A 26,056-nucleotide genomic window follows, 5' to 3' on the forward strand; every position below is an offset into this window, starting at 1 on the left:
GTTTAAACAAAACATAAGGAAGTACTTCTTCACAAATGCACAGCCAACCTGTGTAATTCATTGCCAGCAATTAGGGTTCAAAAACAAATTAGATAAGTTCATGGAGGATAGGTTCACCAGTGGCTCTTAGCCAAGATGGTCAAGGATGTAACATCTTGCTGTGGGTGTCCCTAAGCCTCTGACTGCCAGATGCTGAAACTGGATGACAGGATGGGTCACTCAATAAATTGCTCTGTTTTGTTCATTCACTCAGGAGCATCTGGCACCAGCCACTGTCAGAAGACCAAATGCTAGGCTAGATGAATTATTGGTCTGAGCCAGTATGGTCATACTTAAGCAATTCTTTTGAAATCTATACTGTTTGCAAGAATTTCACACAAATAGGATTTGTTTTCTGCTAAAAGATCAAGTCAGGTTTGCTATCTCTAAATCACTGTGAAAAAAGTAAAATAATTTGTTCTCATAAGAAGAAACAAGTGTTTTCTTCCCATTTGAAGTTGCTGTTAAAGCCTGGATATAATTTATAAACGTAGTTATTGTAATCAAAGAAAACAGCCCACTGGAAACTTTTGCAAATGCTTAGAGATACAAGGCCAGCACCAATCAAAATACACTTTTCCAATTCTAGTGATTTAAATGGAATTACACCAGCATAATAGAGGAGTACTTGGCCCCAGGATTTCAGCTGAATCTAACGTTTTTCAACAAGATGACAAATACAGTTGAACTTATAAAAGTTGACTGAACTGTTTAGTTCTAATCAGCAAATCAGTAACTTTTTTGGATAATTAAGTTGCTCTATGATTTTTTTTTTAAATTGCAAAACTTTCACAGGTTAAACGTAGTGTTTGATGGCTAGTTTGTCGGAGAAAAACGCAGTTTTTGCTTTTTTTTGGATGCAGCAAAATTAAATACTTTATTATTTTTTAAGCAATTGCAATTGAGGGAGGGAGTGCCCTAGGACACAGGGTTGCCCCAGTCCCGGACAGGTGTCCCTACAGGTAAACAATTACAGCAAGCATTTATACCTTTGTTACAGACAATGATTGAGCAATAATACAGACAATAATGAGCAACAGCTGCATTTTGTTTATGCATAGGCCATCCTGCTATTTTATTTTTTTTTCACTTCTGGGTGCCAGTCTCCGTATTTGATTACACTGGTCTACAATTTTTGAGAAGTCGTCTGCTTCAGAGATAAAATGTGATATTTATTCTGTATTTTGATGTGCTGAATTCAAATATGACAATTAAAACAACTGATTGGCTACTGTTTCTAAGATATTTAAGTTTTTACATTTTATGTCTATGTATATTGTGTAGATAGTAGAGTTTTAATTATAAATTGTAAACCTAGGTCTTTTCATGTGTTTATGGTTGATTTCATGATAATATTTCACCTGTCCTGTTTATGGAACACTTTAAAAATCAGCAAAAGGGTTATATAAATAAAATTTATTATGAAACAAAAGGCAAAAAACTATTATGTACATAGTTTAGTCCTATTCAGTGTCTACTCGGCGCTTCTTGGCTTGTCTCTTGTATTCATTAAATGGAGCATCTCTTGTCACTGTCCAGCAATAGTCTGCAAGCATTGATGGGCTCCATTTGCCCTGATAGCCTGCCAGGAGATTCCACCGCTGTAGTCTGGAGCCCAACAGCTCTGCCTTACTCTTGCGTAGTTCCAAATCCCTGACAAGGTCATTCAGTTCACCTTGTGTTATGAGGTGTGGTTCCGAGGAGGAGGATGGGAGAAAATGTGGGTCCTGTGACATTGATGGTTCAGGACCAGAAGTTTCATCCTCTTCCTCTTCCTCATCTGACTCAAGTGAGAATGATTCTGGTGCATCAGGAACCGGCAGTCCTTCTCCGTGGGATACTGGGTGTATAGCTGATGGAATGTTTGGATAATGCACAGTCCACTTTTTCTTCTTTGACACACCTTTCCCAACTGGAGGCACCATGCAGAAGTAACAATTGCTGGTATGATCTGTTGGCTCTCTCCAAATCATTGGCACTGCAAAAGGCATAGATTCCCTTTTCCTGTTCAACCACTGGCGAAGATTTGTTGCACAAGTCTTGCAGCATATGTGTGGGACCCACCTCTTGTCCTGATCTCCAATTTTGCAGCCAAAATAAAGGTGATAGGCTTTCTTAACCAGAGTGGTTATACTGTGCTTTTGTGATGCAAAAGTCACTTCACCACAAACATAGCAGAAGTTATCTGCACTCTTCACACAAGTACGAGGCATCTCTGCTCACTTTGGCTAAACAGAAATGTGTCTCTTTGCAAAATCAAACACTGACAAAGAAGAGAGCATGACACTGTATGATTTCTAGAGCTGATCTAGGGCAATTTGTTCAGCAGAGTTGTCATAACTTAGTCCCAGATTTGGACCTTAGCGTCTTTCCTCTTCACCCAGAGGGAATGCAAAATCAGGCTAGCAAATCCAACACACACAGACCTCCCTCTGATTTCTTCCTCCCACCTGAGGAGCCAATGAGGCGAAGCTAGTGCACAGCTCCTTGATTTGTCGCCGCTGCAGACGTTCCAGGGTGGTTGAGAGGTTCACCTCTTCCACGCCACCGTCTTTTTTCCCGTCGTAGTAGACACCGTCAGGCCACTCAGCCTCATCTCCCTGGACTGTAAACTGACAAACCTGTAAGTCTCTGGAATAGAAAGGCTTGAGAGAATTAACATGGTACACTTTAGGCTTTAGTGAGGAATTGGGAAATGCTATGAGGTAGTTTACAGTTCCCAGGCGCTCTTGGACCGTGAAGGGCCCTTCCCATGATGCTTCCATCTTATGGGCCTGTTGCGCCTTCAAGACCATAACCTGGTCTCCTACCTTGAAGGAACGTTCTCTGGCATGTCTGTCATACCAGGCCTTTTGCTCTTCTTGAGCATCCTTTAGGTTCTCTCTAGCAAGGGCTAAAGAGTGTCGGAGGGTGCTTTGAAGGTTGCTTACAAAGTCCAGAATGTTAGTTCCTGGAGAAGGCGTAAACCCCTCCCATTGCTGCTTCACCAACTGTAATGGTCCCTTAACCTCGTGACCATACACAAGTTCAAATGGTGAAAACCCTAAACTGGGATGTGGTACAGCCCTGTAGGCAAACAGTAACTGCTGCAACACTAGGTCCCAATTATTGGAGAATTCGTTGATGAATTTTCGTATCATGGCCCCCAAAGTTCCATTGAACCTTTCCACCAGGCCATTGGTTTGATGGTGGTACGGGGTGGCAACCAAGTGATTCACCCCATCAGTTTCCCACAGTTTTTCCATGGTCCCTGCCAGGAAATTAGACCCTGAATCTGTAAGGATGTCGGAGGGCCAACCTACCCTGGCAAAGATGTCTGTTAGGGCCAGGCACACAGTGTTAGCCCTGGTGTTGCCTAGAGCGACTGCTTCTGGCCATCGGGTAGCAAAGTCCACTAAAGTCAGTACGTACTGCTTTCCTCTGGGTGTCTTTTTTGGGAAAGGACCCAGAATATCCACAGCTACTCGCTGAAATGGGACCTCAATTATGGGGAGTGGCTGGAGAGGGGCCTTGACCTGGTCTTGAGGCTTTCCCACTTTTTGGCATACCTCACAAGACCGGACATACTTGGCAACGTCCTTGCCCATCCCCTCCCAGTGGAAGGACTTCCCCAACCGGTCCTTGGTTCTGTTTACCCCAGCATGGCCACTGGGATGATCATGGGCTAAGCTTAAGAGCTTCCCCCGCTACTTAGTTGGAACCACCAACTGTTTTTGCGGCTGCCATTCTTCCCGGTGTCCACCAGAAAGAATTTCCTTGTATAAAAGTCCTTGGTCTATAACAAACCGGGATCGATTAGAAGAGCTGAGAGGCGGTGGGGTGCTCCGTGCCGCCGCCCACGCTTTCTGAAGGCTGTCATCTGCTTCCTGCTCAGTCTGGAACTGTTCCCTTGAGGCTGGGGTCACCAGTTCTTCCTCAGACTGTGGACTTGGGCGTGGTCCCTCTGGAAGCAATGTAGGTGATGGAGTTGTTTCCAGTGCTGGTGAACCGCTCTCCACTGGTGCACCTGAGGTTATTTCAGGCTCTGGCTGAGCCTTTTGGGTATGGCTGTCTGTTGCTTCTGCCAGTTTTGGCTCGCTGGCGCCCTCTGGGTTTGAGTTTGAAGATGTGGTTGCACTTGCTGGTGCTGGTTGCTGTTCCAGTTCCGGGCCTGGGACTGGAGGTGTTGTGGCTGTTTCAGTGGTTGGCATGGAATCCGGGTCCACTACCTCTGTCTGGGTCTCTGGTAACCCAGATGGGGCGTCTGTGGACGGTTCAGGAACAGGAATGGGTCTGGAAGCTTGCCTGGTTTGGCTATGTGTAACCATTCCCACTCTCTTGGCCCGCCTCACCTGGTTGGCCAAGTCTTCCCCCAGTAGCATGGGGATAGGATAATTGTCATAGACTGCAAAAGTCCACATTCCTGACCAGCCTTTGTACTGGACAGGCAGTTGAGCTGTAGGCAAGTCTACAGCTTGTGACATGAAGGGGTAAATTGTAACTTTGGCCTTTGGGTTGATGAATTTGGGGTCAACGAAGGATTGGTGGATAGCTGACACTTGTGCCCCCGTGTCTCTCCACGCAGTAACCTTCTTTCCGCCCACTCTCAAATTTTCCCTTCGCTCCAAGGGTATTTGAGAGGCATCCGGGCCTGGGGATCTTTGGTGTGATGGTGGTGTAATGAATTGCACTCGCATGGTGTTCTTGGGACAGTTGGCCTTGATATGTCCCAGTTCATTACACTTAAAGCATCTTCCATCTGATGGGTCAGTGGGCCGAGGTGAGTTACTGGAGACTGGTGAGGTGGAAGAGTAGGGTGTCTGTGGCTTTACTTGGGTGGTATGTGGGGTCTTTGGCTGTCCTCGGTTGTAGGGTTTATGGTCGGTGTGCCCCTTGGGGTAATCGTTCCCCTTGACAGTAGCTTTCTTGCTTTCTACTACTTCCATCCATCTGTCTCCAATCTCCCCCGCCTCAGCGAGATTTTTGGGTTTTCCATCTTGTATGTACCGTGTGATGTCCTCAGGAACACCATCCAAGAACTGCTCCATTTGTATGAGGAGGTGCAGTTCTTCCAAGGTTTTAACATTGTGTCCTGATATCCAGGCCTCATAATTTTTCCCAACGTAGTAGGCGTGTTTGGGAAATGACACATCTGGTTTCCACTTTTGGGTTCTGAAACGCCGACGGGCATGATCCGGGGTTATCCCCATTCTGTATCTGGCCTTGGTTTGAAAAAGTTTATAGTCGTTCATGTTCTCCTTAGGCATTTCAGCTGCCACCTCTGCTAAAGGTCCACTGAGCTGTAGCCTCAATTCTACCATGTACTGGTCTTCGGGGATGCTGTACCCAAGACAGGCTCTTTCAAAATTTTCCAAGAAGGCCTCGGTGTCATCACCTGCCTTGTAGGTGGGAAATTTCCTGTGCTGTGGAGCAATAATTGGCGCCGGGTTGTTAGGGTTGGCTGGCACATGCAGCCCAGCTTTCGCCAAGTCCAGTTCATGTTTTCTCTGTTTTTCCTTCTCTTCATTTTCTTTTTGTTGTTTTTCCATTTCTTTTTGTTGTTTTTCCATGTCTCGGCGGTGGGCTGCCTCTCCTTCTTCTTGCTTCCTTCTGTGGGCCAACTCTTCTGCTTGTTTCCTTCGGTGGGCCACCTCTTCTTCTTCTAGTTTTCTTTTGTGTGCTGCCTCTTTGGCTGCCTGTTCTCTTTGGTAGGCTGCCAGTTTGATGCTTTCTTCCTTTTCTTTCAGCTCCATCTCTTTTTGTTTTATTTCTAGTTCCTGTTTGTGTTTTTCCATCTCTCGCCTGTGTTCAGCTTCTTTGATTTGTTCTTCGGCCTCAATTTTTGCCTTAGAAGTCATGGTTCCTGTTTTCTTGTGTTGGGGTGCCCTCCAGTGTTTATCTTCAGAACTGCAGGTTCTCTGTTGCCTCGTGAAGTCTGCCTAGCAACAATGCCTTTAGCTAATCTTCAATGTTAAGTAAACCGGAAAAAACACTTTATTTGCATGTATATAGTGCTGGTAATGACTCTCAATGGGAGTGGTATTGTGTGACAAAAGACTCTTAATAGCACCTTAATGGTTTCTTGCTTAAGATGCAAGCCACAAACTGCCAGAGAGAGCAGAAAAAAAATTTCTCTCTGGTTTCTTTGAAAACCAAACCCTCTCTGCTAAAAAGTCCCTAGCAGAGAAAAGAAAAATATAATATTCCTACTGGCTTCTGGATTCTATCCCACCACTGCACACCATGTCATAACTTAGTCCCAGATTTGGACCTTAGCGTCTTTCCTCTTCACCCAGAAGGAATGCAAAATCAGGCTAGCAAATCCAACACACACAGACCTCCCCCTGATTTCTTCCTCCCACCAATTCCCTGGTGAGTACAGACTCAATTTCTCTGAAATTTCCCAGAAAAGAAAACTCCAACAGGTCTTAAAAGAAAGCTTTATATAAAAAAGAAAGAAAAAATACATACAAATGGTCTCTCTGTATTAAGGTGACAAAATACAGGGTCAATTGCTTAAAAGAATATTGAATAAACAGCCTTATTCAAAAAGAATACAAATCAAAGCACTCCAGCACTTATATTCATGCAAATACCAAAGAAAAGAAACCATATAACTTACTATCTGATCTCTTTGTCCTTACACTTAGAAACAGAAGATTAGAAAACAGAAACTACTTCTCCAAAGCTCAGAGAAAGCAGGCAGACAGACAAAAGACTCAGACACAAACTTCCCTCCACCCAGAGTTGAAAAAAATCCGGTTTCCTGATTGGTCCTCTGGTCAGGTGCTTCAGGTGAAAGAGACATTAACCCTTAGCTATCTGTTTATGACAAGAGTGATGTAAGCTTCGTTATGATTGCATCATCCATGACTTCTAGGAATAACATGATGCAATTCATATCATGTATGATGCAATACCAGCTTCGGATTGCATCATTCATTGTTTTGCCTAAAAAGCAAGTACTGTCTGAACCCAGTCATAGATTTATTCATAGATCCAGTCAAAGATGTATTTTAGTCATTTCTGGTTTAAATTGAGATCCCTTCCCTTTATAACTCACTTATCCTCCGCCATTCCCAAGTCAAGGGTCATATATACTGACCCAATAGCATATCTTGAAAACTAGAGCCAATCAACAATTTTAAGCATCATTTTCGTTCTCAGTGACCCAGAATTAGTAAAGTTGGACTACATTTATTTCAGAAGCATTTTGGCTGTAGAGCAGTGTTATTAGTGCAAAGTCGTAATAACTTTTTACACAGTTTTTTTTTTTTTACTCACCTTACACTATCCTCGCTTTTACAAGTCTTACATTATTAGGGTTACAGCTAGCCTAACTTTTGCTAACAAACTAACATGCATTAAAATTCCCTACAAATCCTTGTTAATTTTTTCCCTTCTTCCACAGGGTCATGAAAATCAAGTGCTAGAAGCCAAAAGGAGAGGTGATTGCACTGTAATTTGGAGAAGAAACAGCAGGTACTAAATAAATTGATTTACTGTGAGTTAGAATCAAATATAGTGCTTCCCTCTACGCACTAGTATCTATTCATGGTAGGCCCATGAGAATGAAATACTAAAGGTTAGAGAAAAAAACTTAAAGATCAGATAAAATGTTCCAGTATAATTTTATTTCACTTTGCATCTACAGGAATATTACGGTGTTGCTACCTGTCATGGGCGGTTTGCTCACTGCTGGTCGTGCCTCCTTCAGGCACTTCTAGGAATTAGCTTTGCCCAGGTCAGTGCCCCCTTCCTTCTCTTTCATCATCTTAGTCTATTGTTCACAGAGTTGTCACACAGCTGCTTTATGACTCAGCCCTCCAGCCAGATCACTTTGTGATTCCCCTTTCAAAGTCTTTCTGTTCAAGCAGCGCCAGGCAGTCCTCATGTCTGCTGCCCTGACCCTGTCACTCCTGCGGTGATGCAGGTGGTCTTCTAATTCACTGTCCCAAGCAATACCACACTGCAGTGGTTGGTAGGGGGACCCAGGCCCACCCTCTACTCAGGGTTTCAGTCCAGGACCCTGTAGCAAGTGATTAAGGTCTATGACTGCACCCATTTTCCTGCTCTAGTCCCTGGACTATTTCCTACTGTGTTTCTCCAGTTTTCCTAGTCAGAAGACACCTCTCTCTCTCTCAGGCCTGTTAGGTCTCAAGGATTCCTATCCCCCCTTCCTTTTCCCTCTCTCTGGGAAGAGAGACTACAGGCTTCCTGCCTGCTGGCTTTATAGAAGTCCCCACCTGTTCCCTCACAGGTAAGCTTCTTTCTAATCAAGGCTCCTCACACAACCTAAATCTCTCATTTGCCACTAATTTGGCTGATTGAACCTGCCTGGCCTAATGCAGCTGTCTCAGGTCTGGTGTGGGAGTACACCCCATCATACACCCTCACCCTCAAGACTAAACCCACATTACCATCATACAGTTGTCCATTCTGATATATCTTTATTCTCTGTGAAATTGTTTTCCATTTCCTAATGCATATGCAAATCATTGTCCTATATAAAACAGTGTATTTGCATATATGTAAATATATACACACATACATATATATGATAGGCTCTGGTCGCTCTAATGAGAAATCACTAAAACACTGTGGTTCAGGCAGTCTCAGTTATACATTTTCTTTTCCTTACTCTAAGTATCAACATCTATCAGGTGAATTCAAATGACCTGAATTAGTTAATGTTAATTTTACCATTAAAATCTATATTCCACTAACGGCTTTGAAACACTTCTTACCTAGAAATCATTTTCTTTGCACGGTATCATTTTCTGTCTTTTTTCTTAGCTATCTATCATTAATCACACTTTCATTTGAAAAAAATATTTGTTTCATCTTTATCTATTCCTGCTTTTCATTCCTAACCAGAAATCATCTTTTATTCATGGCCATCATGATATTGCAAAGTATAATGACTTCAGGTGGAGAGAAAACACAAAGAATTAATCAACTCTTTCTGAGGGAAAAAATCTACAGTAATATGTTAATAAAAGAAAAGAATTACATATTTCTATGAAGAGAAATAGAATTATTTCTAAATACAAACTTTTTCAAAGTAGTCAGTGAGGTATCAGGATCTTTAAATGCCAGGGCTGTGAAAGATGCTGTTTCACATGCAAATGTTTGTGAATGAACCAGTTACAGTCAGTCATGTTCTAAAGCTACATCTACATAGCCCCACAGTTTGGGCTATAAGAGTGTAAACTGCAGCACGAACTAGTATGTTGTGTTCTAACTCTCCTGGATGGACATTGCAGGCGTGATCTACAAGTTATCTAGTTTGCGTTAACTTAGTCTTCTTTAAAGAGGATGTTTTCTTTTGTCTTTTTGCTTATTTCCAGAAGGGGCAATAAGAGTGTCAGTTTTCTTTGAAAGTTCATCTATTCCTGTTACTTATTTCTCCTGTTATGATTCTTCTTCCAGAACCACAATTAGTGGCTGAGGAAATGTTGGTAAATGGGAATTCACAATAGGCAGATGTGTTTTTAAGAAGCAAAATCCTGTTATCATGCAAGTAAAAAAGAACTTATATAAGAAATACAGTTACCATAGTCATTTCTAAATTGAATATTTGCCCTAGGGAAAAGTGCTCTTGAGCCCACGCTTTCCTGAATTTGTTGATTTGTTTTTAGTTTAACAATATTCTGACATGGGTTGTTGTGGGTAAGAGTGGCAGAGAGTCAGGGGAGGAGAGGTTGAAGGAACGGGGTTGTACCTTTGAGTTTGTAGGGATTTCTTCCTATACATATTTTTTGTATTAAGAAAATTTTAATTCAAGAAGATTTTTGAAATGGCAAATACTATTTCCTATTTTCTGTGTGTCAATGGAAGCATTCCAATTCTTCTGTTGTTATTATAATGGTTCAGAAATAGTAAATCTCCCCAAAACCTCAGCTTTTAAAATGAAACTGTTTTTAGGTAGAAATAACTTTTTAAAGTCATCTGAGAAATATCTCTCACTCAGATATTTTACATCTCTGAAGAAATGTCTTTATCAATTTTATCCACTTTAGAAAACTCAAGATGAGACTTATATGTCAAGTTTCAGGTTGGAGCAAATTTAAAATGGCAAAATTGTAAGAGCCAAAGGAAAATAGTCACATTTTTATAATAGAAATATTAACTCAATCTGAACAGTGTGTGAGACAGATGTATATTGATGGATTTGTAATTCATGCGAGGACAGAGAGGCTTATTTATAGCTAGTCTATATTGCAAACGTTTTTAAAAAATTGTTTTAATCTATCAGATAGAAGAATGATCAGTTCAGCATATAGATTCTTTAGCAGTGTTGATTTAGGAGTCAGTTTCATGGGATGAAAATATCACTATATATCTTTGAGATTTATATTATTTGCTCTTTCCTCTTAGGATCTTAACAAGCCTGGCAGATAGAAAGATGACCAAGTAATGAGAGAACCCACTACCTGAAGAACCGAGTGCCAGTTTGTGATTGTTTTTTAAATCATGGTTGTATAAATAAATTGAATAGTATCATATTATCTCTTTAGTTGGCTGCAGTAACAATTATTAGATTTAAAGATGGAAAAAATGAAACAATTAAAAAGAAAAAGAAAAAGCAATTTTAGCGTTCAAGAAACTCAAACACTCCTTAAGGAAATTAGAAAAAGGAAAGAGGTACTTTTTTCCAAGCAGCTTAATACAACAATTAACGAAATGAAACGAAAGGCTTGGGAAGAAATCGCAGAATGTGTGAATGCTGTAGGTGAAGGAGAGCAAAGAACGGGGACAGAAGTGAAAAGACGATACCTTGATTGGAGAGCACTCATGAAGAGAAAGCGTCTGAATGCAAACATCAAACTGGTAGGTGCTGGGTTTCACCTTCCGTCATCCGATTTAGATGACTCTGTCAATGAAGAGATGGATGAGAAAATGGGATTTACAAATGAAAACAGTTTTGAATGGCTAAGTATCACAGACTTCAGAGAAGCCAGTGGATCTTTAACAGAAATCAAGGTGGAAGAGGAGGAGGATCCACAGAATTTTGAAGTAAGTAGTTAGTGCACTGTAGTTGTGTTCAGTGCGGCCATTCTTTTCATTCTAGCTTGGGGACTTTCTCTACAGTTGTGGCTAACAGTCCTCTATATTATAATTTTCCAAGACAATTCCTGATTGTGTGAATTAGAGAATCTCCTGTGACAAGCTCTGTTTTTATATGAATGATATTCAAAATCCAGCAACCTACACATCTGCATAAGGTCTTGTTTTTTGCTTAACTATACATGTATTCAGTAATCTTCTAAATGTATTTATGCCTCTGTTTTCCTTTTTCCTTTCACCCATAGACGTAATTTATTTCAAACAGGATGCAGTATCCATATAGACTGAAGGAGGAGTTAGCTTAGTCCTATCCACACCTCTGCACATACCTTAGAATAGGGGGAGAAGTAACCCATCTCTGTCACAATCCAACCATTTCCAACTGGAGACAAGGATGAGAAAGCAGTCCTGGTGTCACTCATGATAACACAATCCTGCTGGAGAGGAGAGATGAATTGGGAGAGGGAAATGGTTGGTTGATTTTGCCACTGGTATCAAACTCCTAATAGACAGCATCCCACCATTCAACAATGAAATCTATAGAGCAATAGCATGAGGAGAAGAGGAGGAGGGTGGGAGTGATCTTGCCAGTTCTGAGACTGTCAATCAGATGGAATTCCAATAATTGGTTTTGTAGGGTCATGTTGAATACAGATCTAGGGAGATACTGTTCCTTATGTTCCAAAATCAGGCAGATTTATTCTATTCTATTCTGTTCTGTTTTTAACTTAAGGTGCCATGAGAAAAAAACTGATTTATGGGCAAAGCCTGTACCCAATGCATGGCTTGAACAGTTAGGGTACGTCTACACTACCCGCCGGATCGGCGGTAGCGATCGATCTATGGTGGGGATCGATTTATCGCGTGTAGTTTAGACGCAATAAATCGATCCCCGATTGCTCTCCCGTTGACTGCTGAACTCCAGCTCGGCGAGAGGCGGAAGCAAAGAGTGGCGGCTGTTGATCCCGCACTGTGAGGACGTGAAGTAAGTGATTCTAAGTCGATCTAAGATATGTTGACTTCAGCTATGCTATTCTCATAGCTGAAATTGCGTATCTTAAATTGATCCCCCTCCACAGTGTAGACCAGGCCCTAAGAAGGGTGCCAGATAGGGATGCAGGAGCTAAACAGGATGGGAAAGAATCTTTCTTCTAAGATAGGGTGATATTGGAACTGTTTTGTGACCACTATTGCAACAATAGGGCTGAATTAGCCTCTTCAGTTTCTGAGTTCCTTCTGCACTAGAGGAATAGCAAGTAAATCCACATTTATTCCAGATCCTCTGGTCTTGGTGCTGCTCCTTCGCAGGCTTGGTCCCCACCTTATTCCAAACCCCCATGTTCACTGGGGCACAGTGACCACTTATGTAATATGGTTCTGTAGCACACGGTATATACCCCCTGCATGAACTTTTAGAGTGCTCCCGGGACTGTGGAACCACACCAGTATTGCTACACCCAAGGTCCCTCTATACCCAGGGCTTGGGGCCAGATTGTCTAAAAGAGACAATAAAAATAACTAAAGCATCAGTTAAACAAATCTTGTTCTTGTCCCCATTTAGCACAATTTGAAGTGTTGGGAACTGTCACAGGGTGCACCACTCACTGCTTATGTGGCATCTCCTCCTGGTCACTCTGGATTAGCTCTTAAGGGCTACACCCTTTTCCGTCATCACATTCTATCACACCATCTCTCTCCCAGGTCTGCAGCTCCTCATTTCCCAGGAACGACAGCATCTTCTTCATGCCTCAGCTCTCCAGTAGGTCACTCACCATTTCCCTCCCTTCTGGGGTACAGTCCTTCAATTCTCTGTCACTCTCACAGTGACCCAGGCAGTCTCCCCATTCACTGCCCTGCCAGTCTATACAGTACCCTCAGTGGCTGGTAGGGGAACCCAGGCCTGCCCACTACTGTATGTTCGGGTCCAGGGACCCTACAGACAGCAGTTCTGGGCATTCCTCTCCCAGCCCTCACTGCTGCTTCTTGGACTGATTCCTACAACTCCTGGTTCCCCTCCTTACTCTGGTGTACCAGTTCCAAAACCACCTCCTTCCACGGGAGTGACTGCCCTTTCCCAGCAGCCCTTGTTTGTTGCCAACTTCCTGGCTTTATAGGCCCCGCCTGTTCCTTCCCAACTGAGCCTGCTTGCAATCAATTCCTGCTCCCTGGCTCTTCCTCTAGGTGCAGCCTGTGGAGGTAATAGACCTACCTGGCCACCCTCATCTCATCCAATCCTGTGTGGGGTGGACATCCCATCAAAGGAACATATGAGAAAAAAGGCAGCAGATCTCCAATAAAACACAACATCAAACTGTTTTAGTGATGGATCCTTTACAGCATTAGTTAAAGCAATGTTATGTTACATAACTGAATAGCTTACAATTCCAATTCATATGTTAAATAATTGGTCAAAAAAAATTCCTAAAATGTCCCAGGTGCCTGTCATGGAACCTATATGAAAACTAAAAACAATGCCTACTTGTTAACCCTAGTTCTCTTTCAGTAAATCTGAAAATTCTTTTAGATCATCTAAATAAAAAAAAAAATCCACAACCTATTTTTAAACAAAACTTTGCAGAATAAACAGCTGTTTTTTCTGCATCTTTACAGCAGGAATATGCTGAAAAAATTGTCTTCTATATTTCATGACCACATGTGAGTTTGTTGCTGATCAAATAAGCCATGCCTTTGTAACATCAGAAAACTCCAGGTTTGAGTTTAACACACACGAATTGTGTAGGGCACCAAGTGAAACGAATGTCTGGAATAACTTCTGAGATATGACTAGAAACAACACAAATGTGCTCTATTTTCAGTGAGGTTGCATGGAGGTAACTGGCTCAATATGGTATAAAGAGGTACATGAAATAATTATATTTCTCATTCCTCTCAACAGTTTCCTATTGAGGAAGAAGAGGAAATTTTGTCATCAGTTTTGCCAGATTCCAAAAAGGAAAGTGATCTACCTGATTTCACCCACATTGAAGAGTTTGGAAATCTGAGCTCTGCTCAAGCCCGACTAGCCTACGAGGACTCTCATTTGCTCATAAACTTGGAGAAACAAAAACTAGAACTGGAGAAACAGCGGCTGGATATTGAAGCTGAAAGACTACAGGTGGAGAAAGAGCGCCTGCAGATCGAAAAGGAACGATTACGGCATGTATCCCTCGAGCATGAGAGACTTCAACTGGAGAAGGAGCGGCTCCAGATTGAGCGGGAGAAACTGAGGCTAGAGGCTCTGCGTGCGGAAAAACCTGCCCTGGAAAATGACATCACCCAAGTGGAAAAACCCATTTTACAGCCTCTGGATCTAGAAACTGAAAAATTAAAACTCGAAAAGGAACGTTTACAATTAGAGAAAGAGAGGCTGCAATTTTTAAAATATGAATCTGAGAAGCTGCAGATTGAGAAGGAACGTTTACAAGTGGAAAAAGAACGCTTTCGAATTCAGCGAGAGGGTCACTTGCAGTGAGCTTCTTGGCTAAGGTGTCATTAATAGTGTTTTGATGTTCAAATATAAGCAGTTTTTTCTTAATACAGAAACTGTCCTAGAGGTTTAACTTTCTTCTGTCCAAAATTTAATGTTGTTGATAAACTAAAAAAATAAAAAATGAAAAGGAATGGTGTTTGGTAAATCAGTGTGCCTACATAAATGGAACTTATGTGTGAAACTGCTTTTCAGTGTAGCAGAATCAAGTATTGTGTTCTCTTGCATCCAGTATTGTATTGTATAGTTTGGTGTCCTGCTCTTACAAGCACACTAAGGATCAAGACAGCTGTATCTTTCCACTGTTATAACAGTATTACCTTAAAAGTATGGGAACTGTCAAAATAAATCCGCACATATTGTGAAGAAATGGTGCTGAAGATAGCCCAAACATATTTATTTTTTACAGAAGGCAAAGTACATGAGGTGATAATTATATTTAATTTCATTTTTCTTTATTTTATAAACACTTTTTCAAAATTCAAATGAAGTGCAAGTTAATTTCAATACACATGGGTTTATTGTTCTGCCCTCTAGTGGCCAGAAAAGATAAAACGACGGTAGTATTCTGTCTACATGGAATCACTGTATGAGGGTACGTCTTCACTACCGGCCGTATCGGCGGGTAGCAATCTATTTCTCGCGGATCGATATATCGCGTCTCATCTAGACGCGATATATTGATCCCCGAATGAGTTCCTGTTGACTCCGGAACTCCAACAACGCGAACGGCGGTAGCGGAATCATCGGGGAGCTGCGGACGTCGGTCCCGCGCTGTGAGGACGGTAGGTAACTCAGTCTAAGATACTTCGACCTCAGCTATGTTATTCACGTAGCTGAAGTTTCGTATCTTAGATCGATCCCCTCCCCTAGTGTAGAAAGTGGACTGATGGATGAGTCAGTGAATTAGCAATGCTGTGCAGTTTTCTACTTCCAGATTACCAGTCTGAATCTAATGGAGACACCTGGTGGCAGAAAGTAATTATCATGTGATTTCTATTTGGTGACCTCTGTGGAATAACTTAATAGATTCAGTCCATTTCTTAGCCCACAGTTATGCAGGTTGCAAAAGAACTGACCACAATTAGCTCACTTGCTGGTAGTCTCAGGAGCAAGGTCGATGACTGCTGTTGTGACAATTGGACCAACAAATTTACCCAAAGGGTGAGCTCAACTAAAAAGTATATAAAAGTTCATAAGATGTTACAATAACCTATAATAACAAATGTTGATGGGAATAGAGTACAAAAGGGAGACAGAGTAACTGAATTAGTCTAAACTAAAAGGCCACATTGATATGATTCAAGGACTGTTGAAATTATGCTTGTTAAAAACAGGAGATTTGGAGCTGGAAATTAATGAGCCAAAATTGGTATATCAGATATTAGGTCTAATTGGTAGACAAAATAATGAAGGGATGGGTGATTCCATCCTTTTTTGGGTCTGTAAAGAGATTTTTTGAGGGAAAGTAAGGAAATAAAGAGAAGAATAGATGGAAAGAACAGACATCAGCTACTGGAGTGAGCTTCACAATCATGGCTGCCACCCCCACCAGTTCCGGGAGCACCAGGCCTTCATCATCCTGATCATGAGAGATGTTCTGGCCAGAACAGGCCAGACAGACAGAAGGATCCAGATGACACTGCTACCTCTAGTGGCTCCAGCTGAATGCTATATATGACGTGGGAAGGCAGTTATTACCATCTTTGATACCATCGAAGAGACTGTCAAACAAGTCCTTCTAAGGCTGGACTTTAACAACAGAAACAAGGACATCTTTGGCCCATCTCGACTAACTACTTCTCTTTTTCCCAAAAGGCCTGTTATTACCATCTTTGGTACCATCTACCAAACATGGGTTTTTACCTTCTAAAAACTCTTTCCAGCTAAAGGGAAAGGGAACAAGGACTGAAAGCTTTTAAAATGAAAACTTTATTGAATACTTTACATTTTAATTACTGTTTTTCCTTCTTTTCTGTATCTTTAATAAAAGGTTACAAGGATATTTAATGGTGTGTTTTCCATGGTGCTAAGCAGCCTGAGGTCTCTGTATACCAAGCTCCAGATCTTGTTTAACATTGTCCAGTGTTGGACAATGACTGGGTGATGTTAACACCTTTAGCCCATATATTCCATTTAAATTAATACAACAGTGCACATACATGATTAATCCTGCCTGGCCAAGACTGAGACACACTGGTAAAGTGATGTGAAGAACCTTGCATTGCTGCTGCCTATGTAGTATATATTCTGCAATCAAATAGAAAAATAATGTTTAAGGGTGTTAGTATTTTTCGTAAGTAACACATTCACTTAAATTAAAAAAGAATATAGGAAATTTTAAATTAGAACATACATATTAACTTACTTATGTTTCAACTGACCCAGACTTTAGGTCTCCCATCCTTTACCTTTGGTATCTCCGTTTGAAAACTAAAACAGTATCAGAGTGTTAAATTGGAATATACGTTGAGTGATTTACAGAGGTTATGTGTACACAAACATGTTAATATCACTATAGAATTACTTTTATTATGCAAATAAAGTGTTATTTTTCTGTTACTGAAATAAGCATGCTTCTACAGTGGAAATAAATTTGAATACTACAAATCAAAATTGCTGTTGAGCAGGTGCTTCTTATCGAGACAAAGCTCCTAGTCAGTAGTATAAAGTAGGTAGTGGTGAAAGCTATATAGAAGCATCCAGACTTCTATCATAATGCTGGTGTGGATTGCAATGTTGCCAGATCTTGTGATTTTATAGTTAGTAATAGGATTTTGGGCCCTGGTGGAGCCAGTCTTCTATGACTGGAAAAGCTCCAGCCTTCACTTGATTTTTGGACTGCCTAGGGGAAAGCCCCTTCTGATTGGCTGCCTTCCCCACTTCCCTGCCTTCTGGGTAAGAACAGCCAATGAGAGCTGCTATAGGGGATAGGCATAGCTTTGTCCCCTCCCCTTGGGGCCAAGAGGAGTTTTGGATAGGGGAAGAGGGTCCAGGGAGAGGCTGACAGAGAGGAGTGAGGTTCAAAAAGAACCAAGCAGTTCAGGGCAACTCCGCTTCCTCCTCACTCTTCCCCTCCTGAGAAAAATGGGTCAGTCTGCTCTGCTCCTTCCCTGCAACACCTAGCCTGGGAGTGGAGAAAGGAGGACTTCTTTGGCGCTGTCCCTCTCCCAGGCCTGGGAGACAGTGTGGGTGTGAAGAACCCATAATGCTGCAGGCCTGCAGCATGTCCGAGGAACCTCCACAGCTGCAGAAGGACCAGAGGTGCACTAGGGGCTAAGGGCCAGATGTAAGAATGGGGGGCAAGATAATTGTGCATTTGAGGGTGAGAGAACTGATGTGCAGCTGGAGCTGATGTGAGGGCTGGGTGTAAAAATTAATTGACTCGGGGTGGCAGAGTTGATACAAGGGGTAGGGCACAAAATTAAGTGGTAATTTTGCTTCTCACTATAAACTGATAACACTAATGGTACCACATACATATTAGGGGTCAGGAGGGGAAGTTAAAAATTACTTAATCTGTAAAAATAAAACATAATTCTGTGGTCAAATTCATGATTTTGGGGGGAGGGTCTGACTCACGATTTTTGAACTGTATGGTTGGCAATACTGGGATTGTTCCCCTGAGATCCACACATGGAGGGAGAGTAACCTCTGGGCAGATTTCTCCCCTTCATTGCAGAAGTGGGAATTCAGCTGCTCCCACACACTGTTCCATCTTCCCCTAGGCCTCACAGAGAGCACTCAAGAGGTACAGTCTATCCTGAGGGAATGGGTTAAGACTGGGTGATACTGGGGTAGGAGCAAGCAGGCTGGTATAGATTAGCTGCTGTCTAGCACTGTGAAGGATACCTGGAAAAGATAGCTATAGGTTGCACTAGTAGCAATGCCTACAATTAAGATTGCCTAATTCTTTAAATTTAGTTCTGTGGAAATTTTCCATGCCAGTATCTTCTCAGACTGTTTATTTTTTTTTGTTTGTTTTTTTAATTTCTTGCAAAACCACTTCAATGGGAGAATGAGACAGGAGCTGGGGGAGGAAAACTGGATGGAACAGATTCAGGGGGATACAGGATAGAAGGTTCTGTCACTGCTGAAGTGCACTCCTCTCCAGAGCCTGAAATAGAACTGAGGAGTCCTGGGTTTACACATTCCTTTTGCTCTCAGCAAATAGCCTGTAAAACTCACCAGCAAAGTAATTGTCTCTTTCCCTTCTAATGACTGGTCCACATAGAGAGTAATAACCTACTACTCCTACCAGTTTCTTTGTTAACTCAAGTAGCAAAGGTCAGTAATGAGGATCTAAAGATTCTAGCTCATCAGTTGAGCCATGTGAGGGTCAATATGGTTTCACATAATATAATTTCTATTTTTTCAGTTTGCTTTTTTAAAAACTTATGATCTCACATGCAAAAGAGGATTTAGAAATGTTAATGTTTTAAAATCAAGCTCTGAAAAAGTTGGGAAATGCCAGAATTAAGGTTACCTGTGAAACCTTAAGAAGTTGGAAGGTGTGTAGTGAATGCAGCAGAGAACTGCAGGAAGAGAAAGGTTGGTCCTGTGGAAAAAAATTGTATGTGATCATGTAATTAACAATTTTATCATAATGCATCTCCACCCAGCATTTTTGCACATACTTCCTCACTGTTTCTAGATGGCACTTAGAATTCCAGTGGCTGAAGTTTTGTTAGCAATGCTGTAGATACTAGGGTGATTAAAAAATGTCCAGCTCCAGTAAGGGCCGTGAAATAAATATCGTTTTCAAGGAATCTGAGAGAACTAGCCTTTTTATGGCAAGGGACTAAGCTGCAGTGAAGAGAAAAGTAATAGAGCCGAGATAAACCTAAAGGAGACGATTGTTTTTCATTTCAGTAATTTGAGTGCTTATCCATGTGTGCACAGAACAGTGTGTGAACAATTATTTTTACCAACACCTACATGTCTTGCCTGCTCTAGGAAAGATACTTCCTTTAGCTGTGTGAAATCTCTGGGATAATACTTCATGACAAAATTAAACAGAGTCACAAATCATTGCAAATGCAGTTTCAGCACAAAATTCAGAGCAAATGTTATGGAATTTATCATGTTACTGTTGTCTGGTGATACTTTTACTGTGATTGAAGTAATTTTGTGGTATTTTACATGGTATTTTTATAAACATTAATCAGCTGTAATTGTTTGGCTTTCTAAGCCAGGTTCACAGTAGCAATACCCAGGACACAGTAACACTATGTTAATCACCAAAGAAATGCAGCAGGGGTATCAGACTTCTCTGCTTCTTTTCAAATTGGCCCCTTATAACTCCAGGGATCAGGAGAACATAAAGTTAATTGCCACCCTTACCTGCCCCTCTTCTCAACAGTGCCAAACAGACTCCATTTGCACTGTTGTTCAGGTGTAGAAGAATCAGGTCCAGAAACTATGAATGACTCAGTAAAATGCCATGCACAATACTGTATGTGGCTGAACCTTGGTGCCAATTGGAATGCTTTGCACTACTCCAGTGGTGCAAATGGGCCATCAAGTTGGCTTGACTAGCTGAGAATTCCCCTGACATGGTAAGATCACAAGATTGTGTAAATCAGCATAGACAGCTCTGTGCCACTTTCACTGCACCCCAAGGTCAGAGTGTGGCCAGGCCAAAAGAGGAAGGCAAGGGTGTCACTTTGCTCTGGCAATCCCCAGCTGCTGGAACAGCCCCTTGGAGCCTTTGACAGTTGGGAGTAAGTTAGAATAGCCTTAAAGAGCAGCAAAGAGTCCTGTGGCACCTTATAGACAAACAGTCGTATTGGAGCATGAGCTTTCGTGGGTGAATACCCACTTCATCAGATGCAAGAGTATAGCCTTGAGACCCCAGGAGCTGCAGGGCAACAGAGCTGGAGTAAAGTAACCTTTGTCCCCTCTCAGGTCCTTTTCCGAGTGCAGCTCAGTGAGATTTGAGAAATGGGTTCTTAGCTGTGCCAAAATAAATAAATAACTTTTTATTGGACCAACTTCTGTGAAAGAGGCTCCACAGAGCTCTTTTTCAGGTCTGGGAAACGTACTCAGTGTCATAGCTAAACACAAAGTGGAACCGATTGTTAAGTGTAAGCAGTTAACAGATGTTCAAAAAAACATGCCAAATGAAGTGGGCAATTAACACCTCTGCACTGCAGTCTTAGAATATCAGGGTTGGAAGGGACCTCAGGAGGTTATTTAGTCCAACTCCCTATCAAAGCAGGTCCAATCCCCAACTAAATCCCCAAATGGCCCCCTCAAGGCCATTCAATCATTTACAACCCTAGGTTTAGTAGGCCAATGCTCAAACCACTGAGCTATCCCTGGAGGAAAGAGAGTTAATAAGTTACAGATAATAACACTACAAAAAGCAAATAATTATCATTGTCCACCTGCCTGACCTGTAACCTTTGCCCATAGCAAACTGCCCCCTAACCAGCGCCCTGCACATTCTCAGATTGCACCTTTTTTATACCTGTTGACTTGCTGTATCTGTGAACTGTGTGGTATTGCATCAAAAGTCTTTTTGAAATGAGTGACTCATGTCCACTGCTTCACCCACTTTCATGTTCTGCTCTTCTCCTCAAAAATTATTCTGAATTAGTCAGACAAGTTTCCCCCTTTCTACAAGGGGCAAGGCAGACTGACTACTTGCATTTCTTTGCCTCCTCACCGAAGTTCATGCAATCTCCATGAATCTGCACTGGCAGTGTCACTTGCCTCTCCAACTCACAATCCTCCAGCTGTCCCTGTCAGGAGAGGCACAGCACTCCAGGGAGATGGCACTTCCAATCCAAGGGTGAGATTTTACAAACAAAAAGTACTCTGCAAAAATCTCACTCTGCATCAAAGAGGAGGTCGATGGGGGCAGGAAGGCTCTGATTTTCTTTTAAATTGTTGCTAAAATCAGGTTAGTACATGTAAGTCAGAGGGTGTCTGTCAGACCCCCAAATGCCACCAAATTCTATGGAATTTATTTAATTAATTTCTGAATTGAATGTAATAATCTTAAAGTCTGACATAAATGACAGAAGCTGGAGAATTCACAGTCATAGCTGGCTTTTATCACAAATGACTGCTTAAGATCCTATACGCATTCTGAAGTCACAGGCTGCATATTTCTCTCTTTTTGGCAGCAAGAGGACATTGGCCCAATCTCCCCTTTGCCATAACTAATATTACCTAGCATGGACCCTGCTCTCTCTCATGTTCAAAGTGCTTTACAAACATTAACTAGTTAAGCTCAAGCTCTGAACTTCCCCACTGGAAGGGGCACCACAGGGGGAGGCAACTGAAGGTGCCAGTTTCGCCATCAGTTAACAGGATCAGTGAGGAAATGCAATTCCTACACTATTTTTCTGTGCTCTACACAGCCACATAACGCACTCTCTACTTCCTTCTCTCACGTGTCCTATTCTCCCTGCCTCCCTATTTCTCCAGTCTTCTCCATCTGTCTGCTGCAGTCTCCAAAACTTCTAAACCATGTATCCCACTGGTCACCCACATGGCCCCCACTTGCTTGTTCTTCCATTACAATGGAGCACCAGAGAGCTATAACCCCTGATCATGGTCTGTGCTTCACACCCTTTGTAGGGACTCCTAGTGGCAGCACATTCTCCTTCCCCTTCCCCCTGGGAAGGCGTGAGCCAGCAGATCTTTCCTATCAGAGGGTCTGAGGAGGGAGAGCCAGAGAACTCTTTTTTACTAGTCAGTGCTCCTATTTCTCCACATTCCAGCCCTTTCAACTTGGGGGCTTTCGTGCTGGTGCTGGTTCCTCGTTAGGTTTCGTCTTTTGTGAAATGACATGCCAACCACATTACTCAATACAGAGGTGAGTTTCTGCCTTTGGATGTCTACTTGTTTTTACTCACTGGGCTCACCCAGCTTCAGCACTTGGTTAGAATCAGATATAGATAAGACGGCCTGAGAGTTTTAGTTACTCTGAGGAGGCTGTTAGAGGCAGTGACTCAGCTGCTTAGCTCAGGACTGTGCTATTTCATAATAGTGAAACATTTGGCTCAGTGGAATGAGAGCAGCGCTGGTAATGGTGCTGAGATTTCTGTTCAACGTCACCATCCTTGGCAGTATGATGCCGCTCTCTAAGAATGCTTCTGATATGAGGAAACCTCTGATATCTATTTTGCAGTTCAGAATTTCTCTAAAACCTCCTATGTTAAAAATAATTTTCTTCAGCTTCCATGCATCTCTAGAACTTTGAAGTGCTAAAAAATATCTATCCAATGTCAGGAATTAACATTTTGCTTTCCGGTGATAGAGCATGAAATAGAAAAGTCATGCCTCCAAGGACAGACAATTGGAGACCAGCAATCTACCGCACATTCAGCCATGGCATTTCTATTAAAGAACATGCTGGAGAGAAAGGATCTGTGGGGAAGCAAATAATTCTTCATCCCTGTGACAGTTGTAGATGGTTGTCATATTCTCCTTTTTCTTATGGAAAGTCTTGTAGTGAAACCCATAGGGTTCAATAGAAATGAAAAAGGTTTCTGTATCACCTATAGAATTTAGTAGTGAATGATATCCTTTCTGTAAGATTTTTTAAAAACCTATAGAATTTAATAGGGAATTTTATTCCAGCTATAGAATTCTATAGATTTGTATAAAGACTCACTAGAAAGGTGCAGATTATTAAATTCTAAATAGGAATTGTAGACAGCCTAGCTTCTGCCTATCTCTTGCTCTCATCGACTTTCATTCCCTCCTCTACCCTTTCACTTAATCAAAAGAGCATGATTAACTTACCCCTTATACATTTCTCTCACTCTCCTCTCCAGGTTCTGGACCATGTGCCCATTATGCCTGGAATCTTCTCAGCTTGTTTCAGGGTGCGGCCTTCACTCCTGTTTTCCTCCGTGCACACAGACTGCTTGGAGACACACTGCTTGTAAACTCCACCCATGGTTTATTTAAAGAGCTCTCTCATCATCTTTATAGCATTGTGCCACACCTGATCTACAATAATATCACATTCCTCAGCCCCTTAGACCAAGGGTGGGAGTTAGAATCTCTCCCTCTTAGATCTCTCTTAGCTCTGGCCCTCAAAGTTTGCCTCCCTATGGCTCTGCCACTTTCCCCCCCCCCCCACTCCTTCTACTTTTCTGTGCCTTCTACTCTCTGAGCTAATGGGCTAGTTAGTGCTTTAACTCTCCCCAGCCCATCCTTGGCTGTCAATTAGGCACCACTTTGTCCCTTAGATTTACTACAGAGCAAATTACTCAATGATACAGTGATCAGCCACTATACCATGACCCAACCTGCTCCTTCTTTATGTAGGTATGTTACATGCTAATGTTCCTTGCTGGACTGGGATGGTGGGAACCCTAAATGGTATCAGACTACTCTAGAAATAGTGATTGCAACAAAACACACATCTTCAAATTCATGTCTTCCAAAAGGCTTCTGAACCCTGCCGAAAATGTTAATGCATCAGAGGATGAATAATCAAATACACCATGTATTTCAATATTGTGCTGAATTAGCATGATGTGCTCTTCCTCTCCACTCAGTCATGTTGCTTTTCTCCCACATCCTGTGTTCGTGAGTTGTCCATTTATACTGCAGTCTCTCCAAGATAATGCTCTTCTCAAGAAATGTTCAGCATCACTACCAAGAGACCACATGAGAGTGCTTTAAGAATAAAGTTGGGTGAAGGCTGGATACTGCACTGATAGAAAGACCAAAGATGATGCTAAAATTGTAAAGTAAAATTGTATTTTTACTTTCAGGTATCATCATGCATCTATGATTTCAAATTAGGCCCTGGGAGGAGGCAAACCTGTTCCATCTGAAGATTATCCAGAAATCCAGGGTAACAACAGGAGGTCTTTGAGAAACCAGAGTCAAGGGGGAGTTTTGTACACGGGCATTATATATAATCAATCCAAAAAGGAGCAGATTGGTACCAACATCAAATATGCACTTCTAGTACACAGTTCATATCATCTAGTGCTGGGACTCAAACCACAATCTCTTTGCTTTACACAAAGCAGAAGGATTCAGGTTGAAGAGGATAACTGATGGTGGACTGTAGTTGCCATTTTGTTGTAATAATTTTTTCAAGAGTGTTCTGATGCCAGTTAAGGCCCTGATTCAGCAAAGCGCATAAGCTTGTGATGCTTTTAGATGATCAGTTACCATGGTGGCAAGCACAGCATAAAAACCAATTTACTTCAACTTTACTTTCAATTTTTTTTGGCTGCATGCCCCTTTCCAAATAATGTAGTCCACCACGTGCCCTTTTCCAAATAATGTAGTCTACCCATCTGAGATAGGGTCATATGGTACCTAGGATTAGATTGCCATATCTTACAAAATAAAATGTGTTATCCACCATTACAGGATTTTTCTCATGTACCCCCAACGAGAGCTCATGTACCTCTAGGGGGAAGCGTGCTGCTGTTAGAAAACCACTGCTAGAGGTAATATTTTCAAAAGCACCAAAGTGATGTACATGGAGTCTAAGTACTGGACTTTCAGTGAGATTTGGGTTCCTTAGGCCCAGATCCTCCAAAGTATTTAGGCATATAAGCCATTGAAATCAGTGTGAGTTAGGCACCTAAATATCTGTGAGGATCTGGGCCTAAGAGGGCAGATTCACCAGAAGGTTGGCTGCTACAGTGATTACTGCAACATCCTTCTTTCTGGCCTTGAAAAATGCGGCCTTGCCCCACTCATGTCTATTCTAAAAGCTGCTGCAAAAATAATTTCCCTAGCCCATTGCTTTGACCATGTCATCCATCTCTTTTTGTGTCCCTTCATTGGCTCCTACTTCTCTATCCCATCAAACATAATGTGGCTGTATTCACTTTCAAGACCCTTCACAGTCAATCCCCACTTTACCCATCATCTCTCACTGACTATTGAGTTGTTAACACCTGCATCTGATCCTATGATGTCAGATTCCATTGCCCCCTAATTAAATTTTCAAACCAGCACCTCCATGCTTTCTCCTATACTTCCCCACATACTAGGCAGGGCCGGCTTTAGGCCGATTCGCCCAATTCCTGGGAATCGGGCCCCACGCCTAAGAGGGCCCCACGCTTTAGGCGCCTTTTAAATTTTTTTTACTTACCCTGGCTGCGGTCTGCTCTGGCGTCTTCCATGGCCCCACTCCCCTGACCAAAGCACCGGCGGGAGTGCGGCTGCCCCACAGCCCCGCTCTCTCAGCTGGAGCTCTGACCAGAGCTCCACAAGCCCCGCGGTCCTGCTTTCCTGGCTGGAGCTCTGGCCGGAGCGCAACAAGCCCCGCGGCCTCGGCTGGAGCTCCAGCCGGAGTGCGACAAGCCCCGTGCCCCCGGCTGGAGCTCCAGGCCCTTTAAATAGCCCCCAGAGCCCTGGGGTAGCAGGGGGCTCTGCGGGCTATTTAAAGGGCCAGGGCTCCAGCTGCCTCTGCCACCCCGGTCCTTTAAATAGCCGCCGGAGCCCTGCCGCCCCCATGCATTCCCCAGGGCTCCCACGGCTATT

At 42.4% G+C, this 26,056-nt stretch overlaps 1 protein-coding gene across 4 annotated transcripts in view; it reads left to right on the forward strand.

Annotated features, from left to right (window-relative positions):
* MSANTD4 (Myb/SANT DNA binding domain containing 4 with coiled-coils) overlaps positions 1–14,709 on the forward strand; it is a 79,375-nt gene extending 64,666 nt beyond the window's left edge. For 2 of the 4 annotated variants that reach the window (XM_050928293.1, XM_050928279.1), the window contains exons 2-4: positions 7,430–7,500; positions 10,399–11,037; positions 13,985–14,709. In XM_050928293.1, the coding sequence (XP_050784250.1) occupies positions 10,570–11,037; positions 13,985–14,560 (1,044 nt within the window). In that variant the 5' untranslated portion in view covers positions 7,430–7,500; positions 10,399–10,569 and the 3' untranslated portion in view covers positions 14,561–14,709. Of the gene's footprint in view, positions 1–7,429; positions 7,501–7,672; positions 7,763–10,398; positions 11,038–13,984 lie in introns of all 4 variants that reach the window. The other 2 variants (XM_050928287.1, XM_050928302.1) reach the window with 2 other exon arrangements.
* Positions 14,710–26,056: the final 11,347 nt, after the last annotated feature.

The sequence above is a fragment of the Gopherus flavomarginatus genome, chromosome 1, assembly GCF_025201925.1.
Source record: "Gopherus flavomarginatus isolate rGopFla2 chromosome 1, rGopFla2.mat.asm, whole genome shotgun sequence".
NCBI lineage: Eukaryota > Metazoa > Chordata > Testudines > Testudinidae > Gopherus > Gopherus flavomarginatus.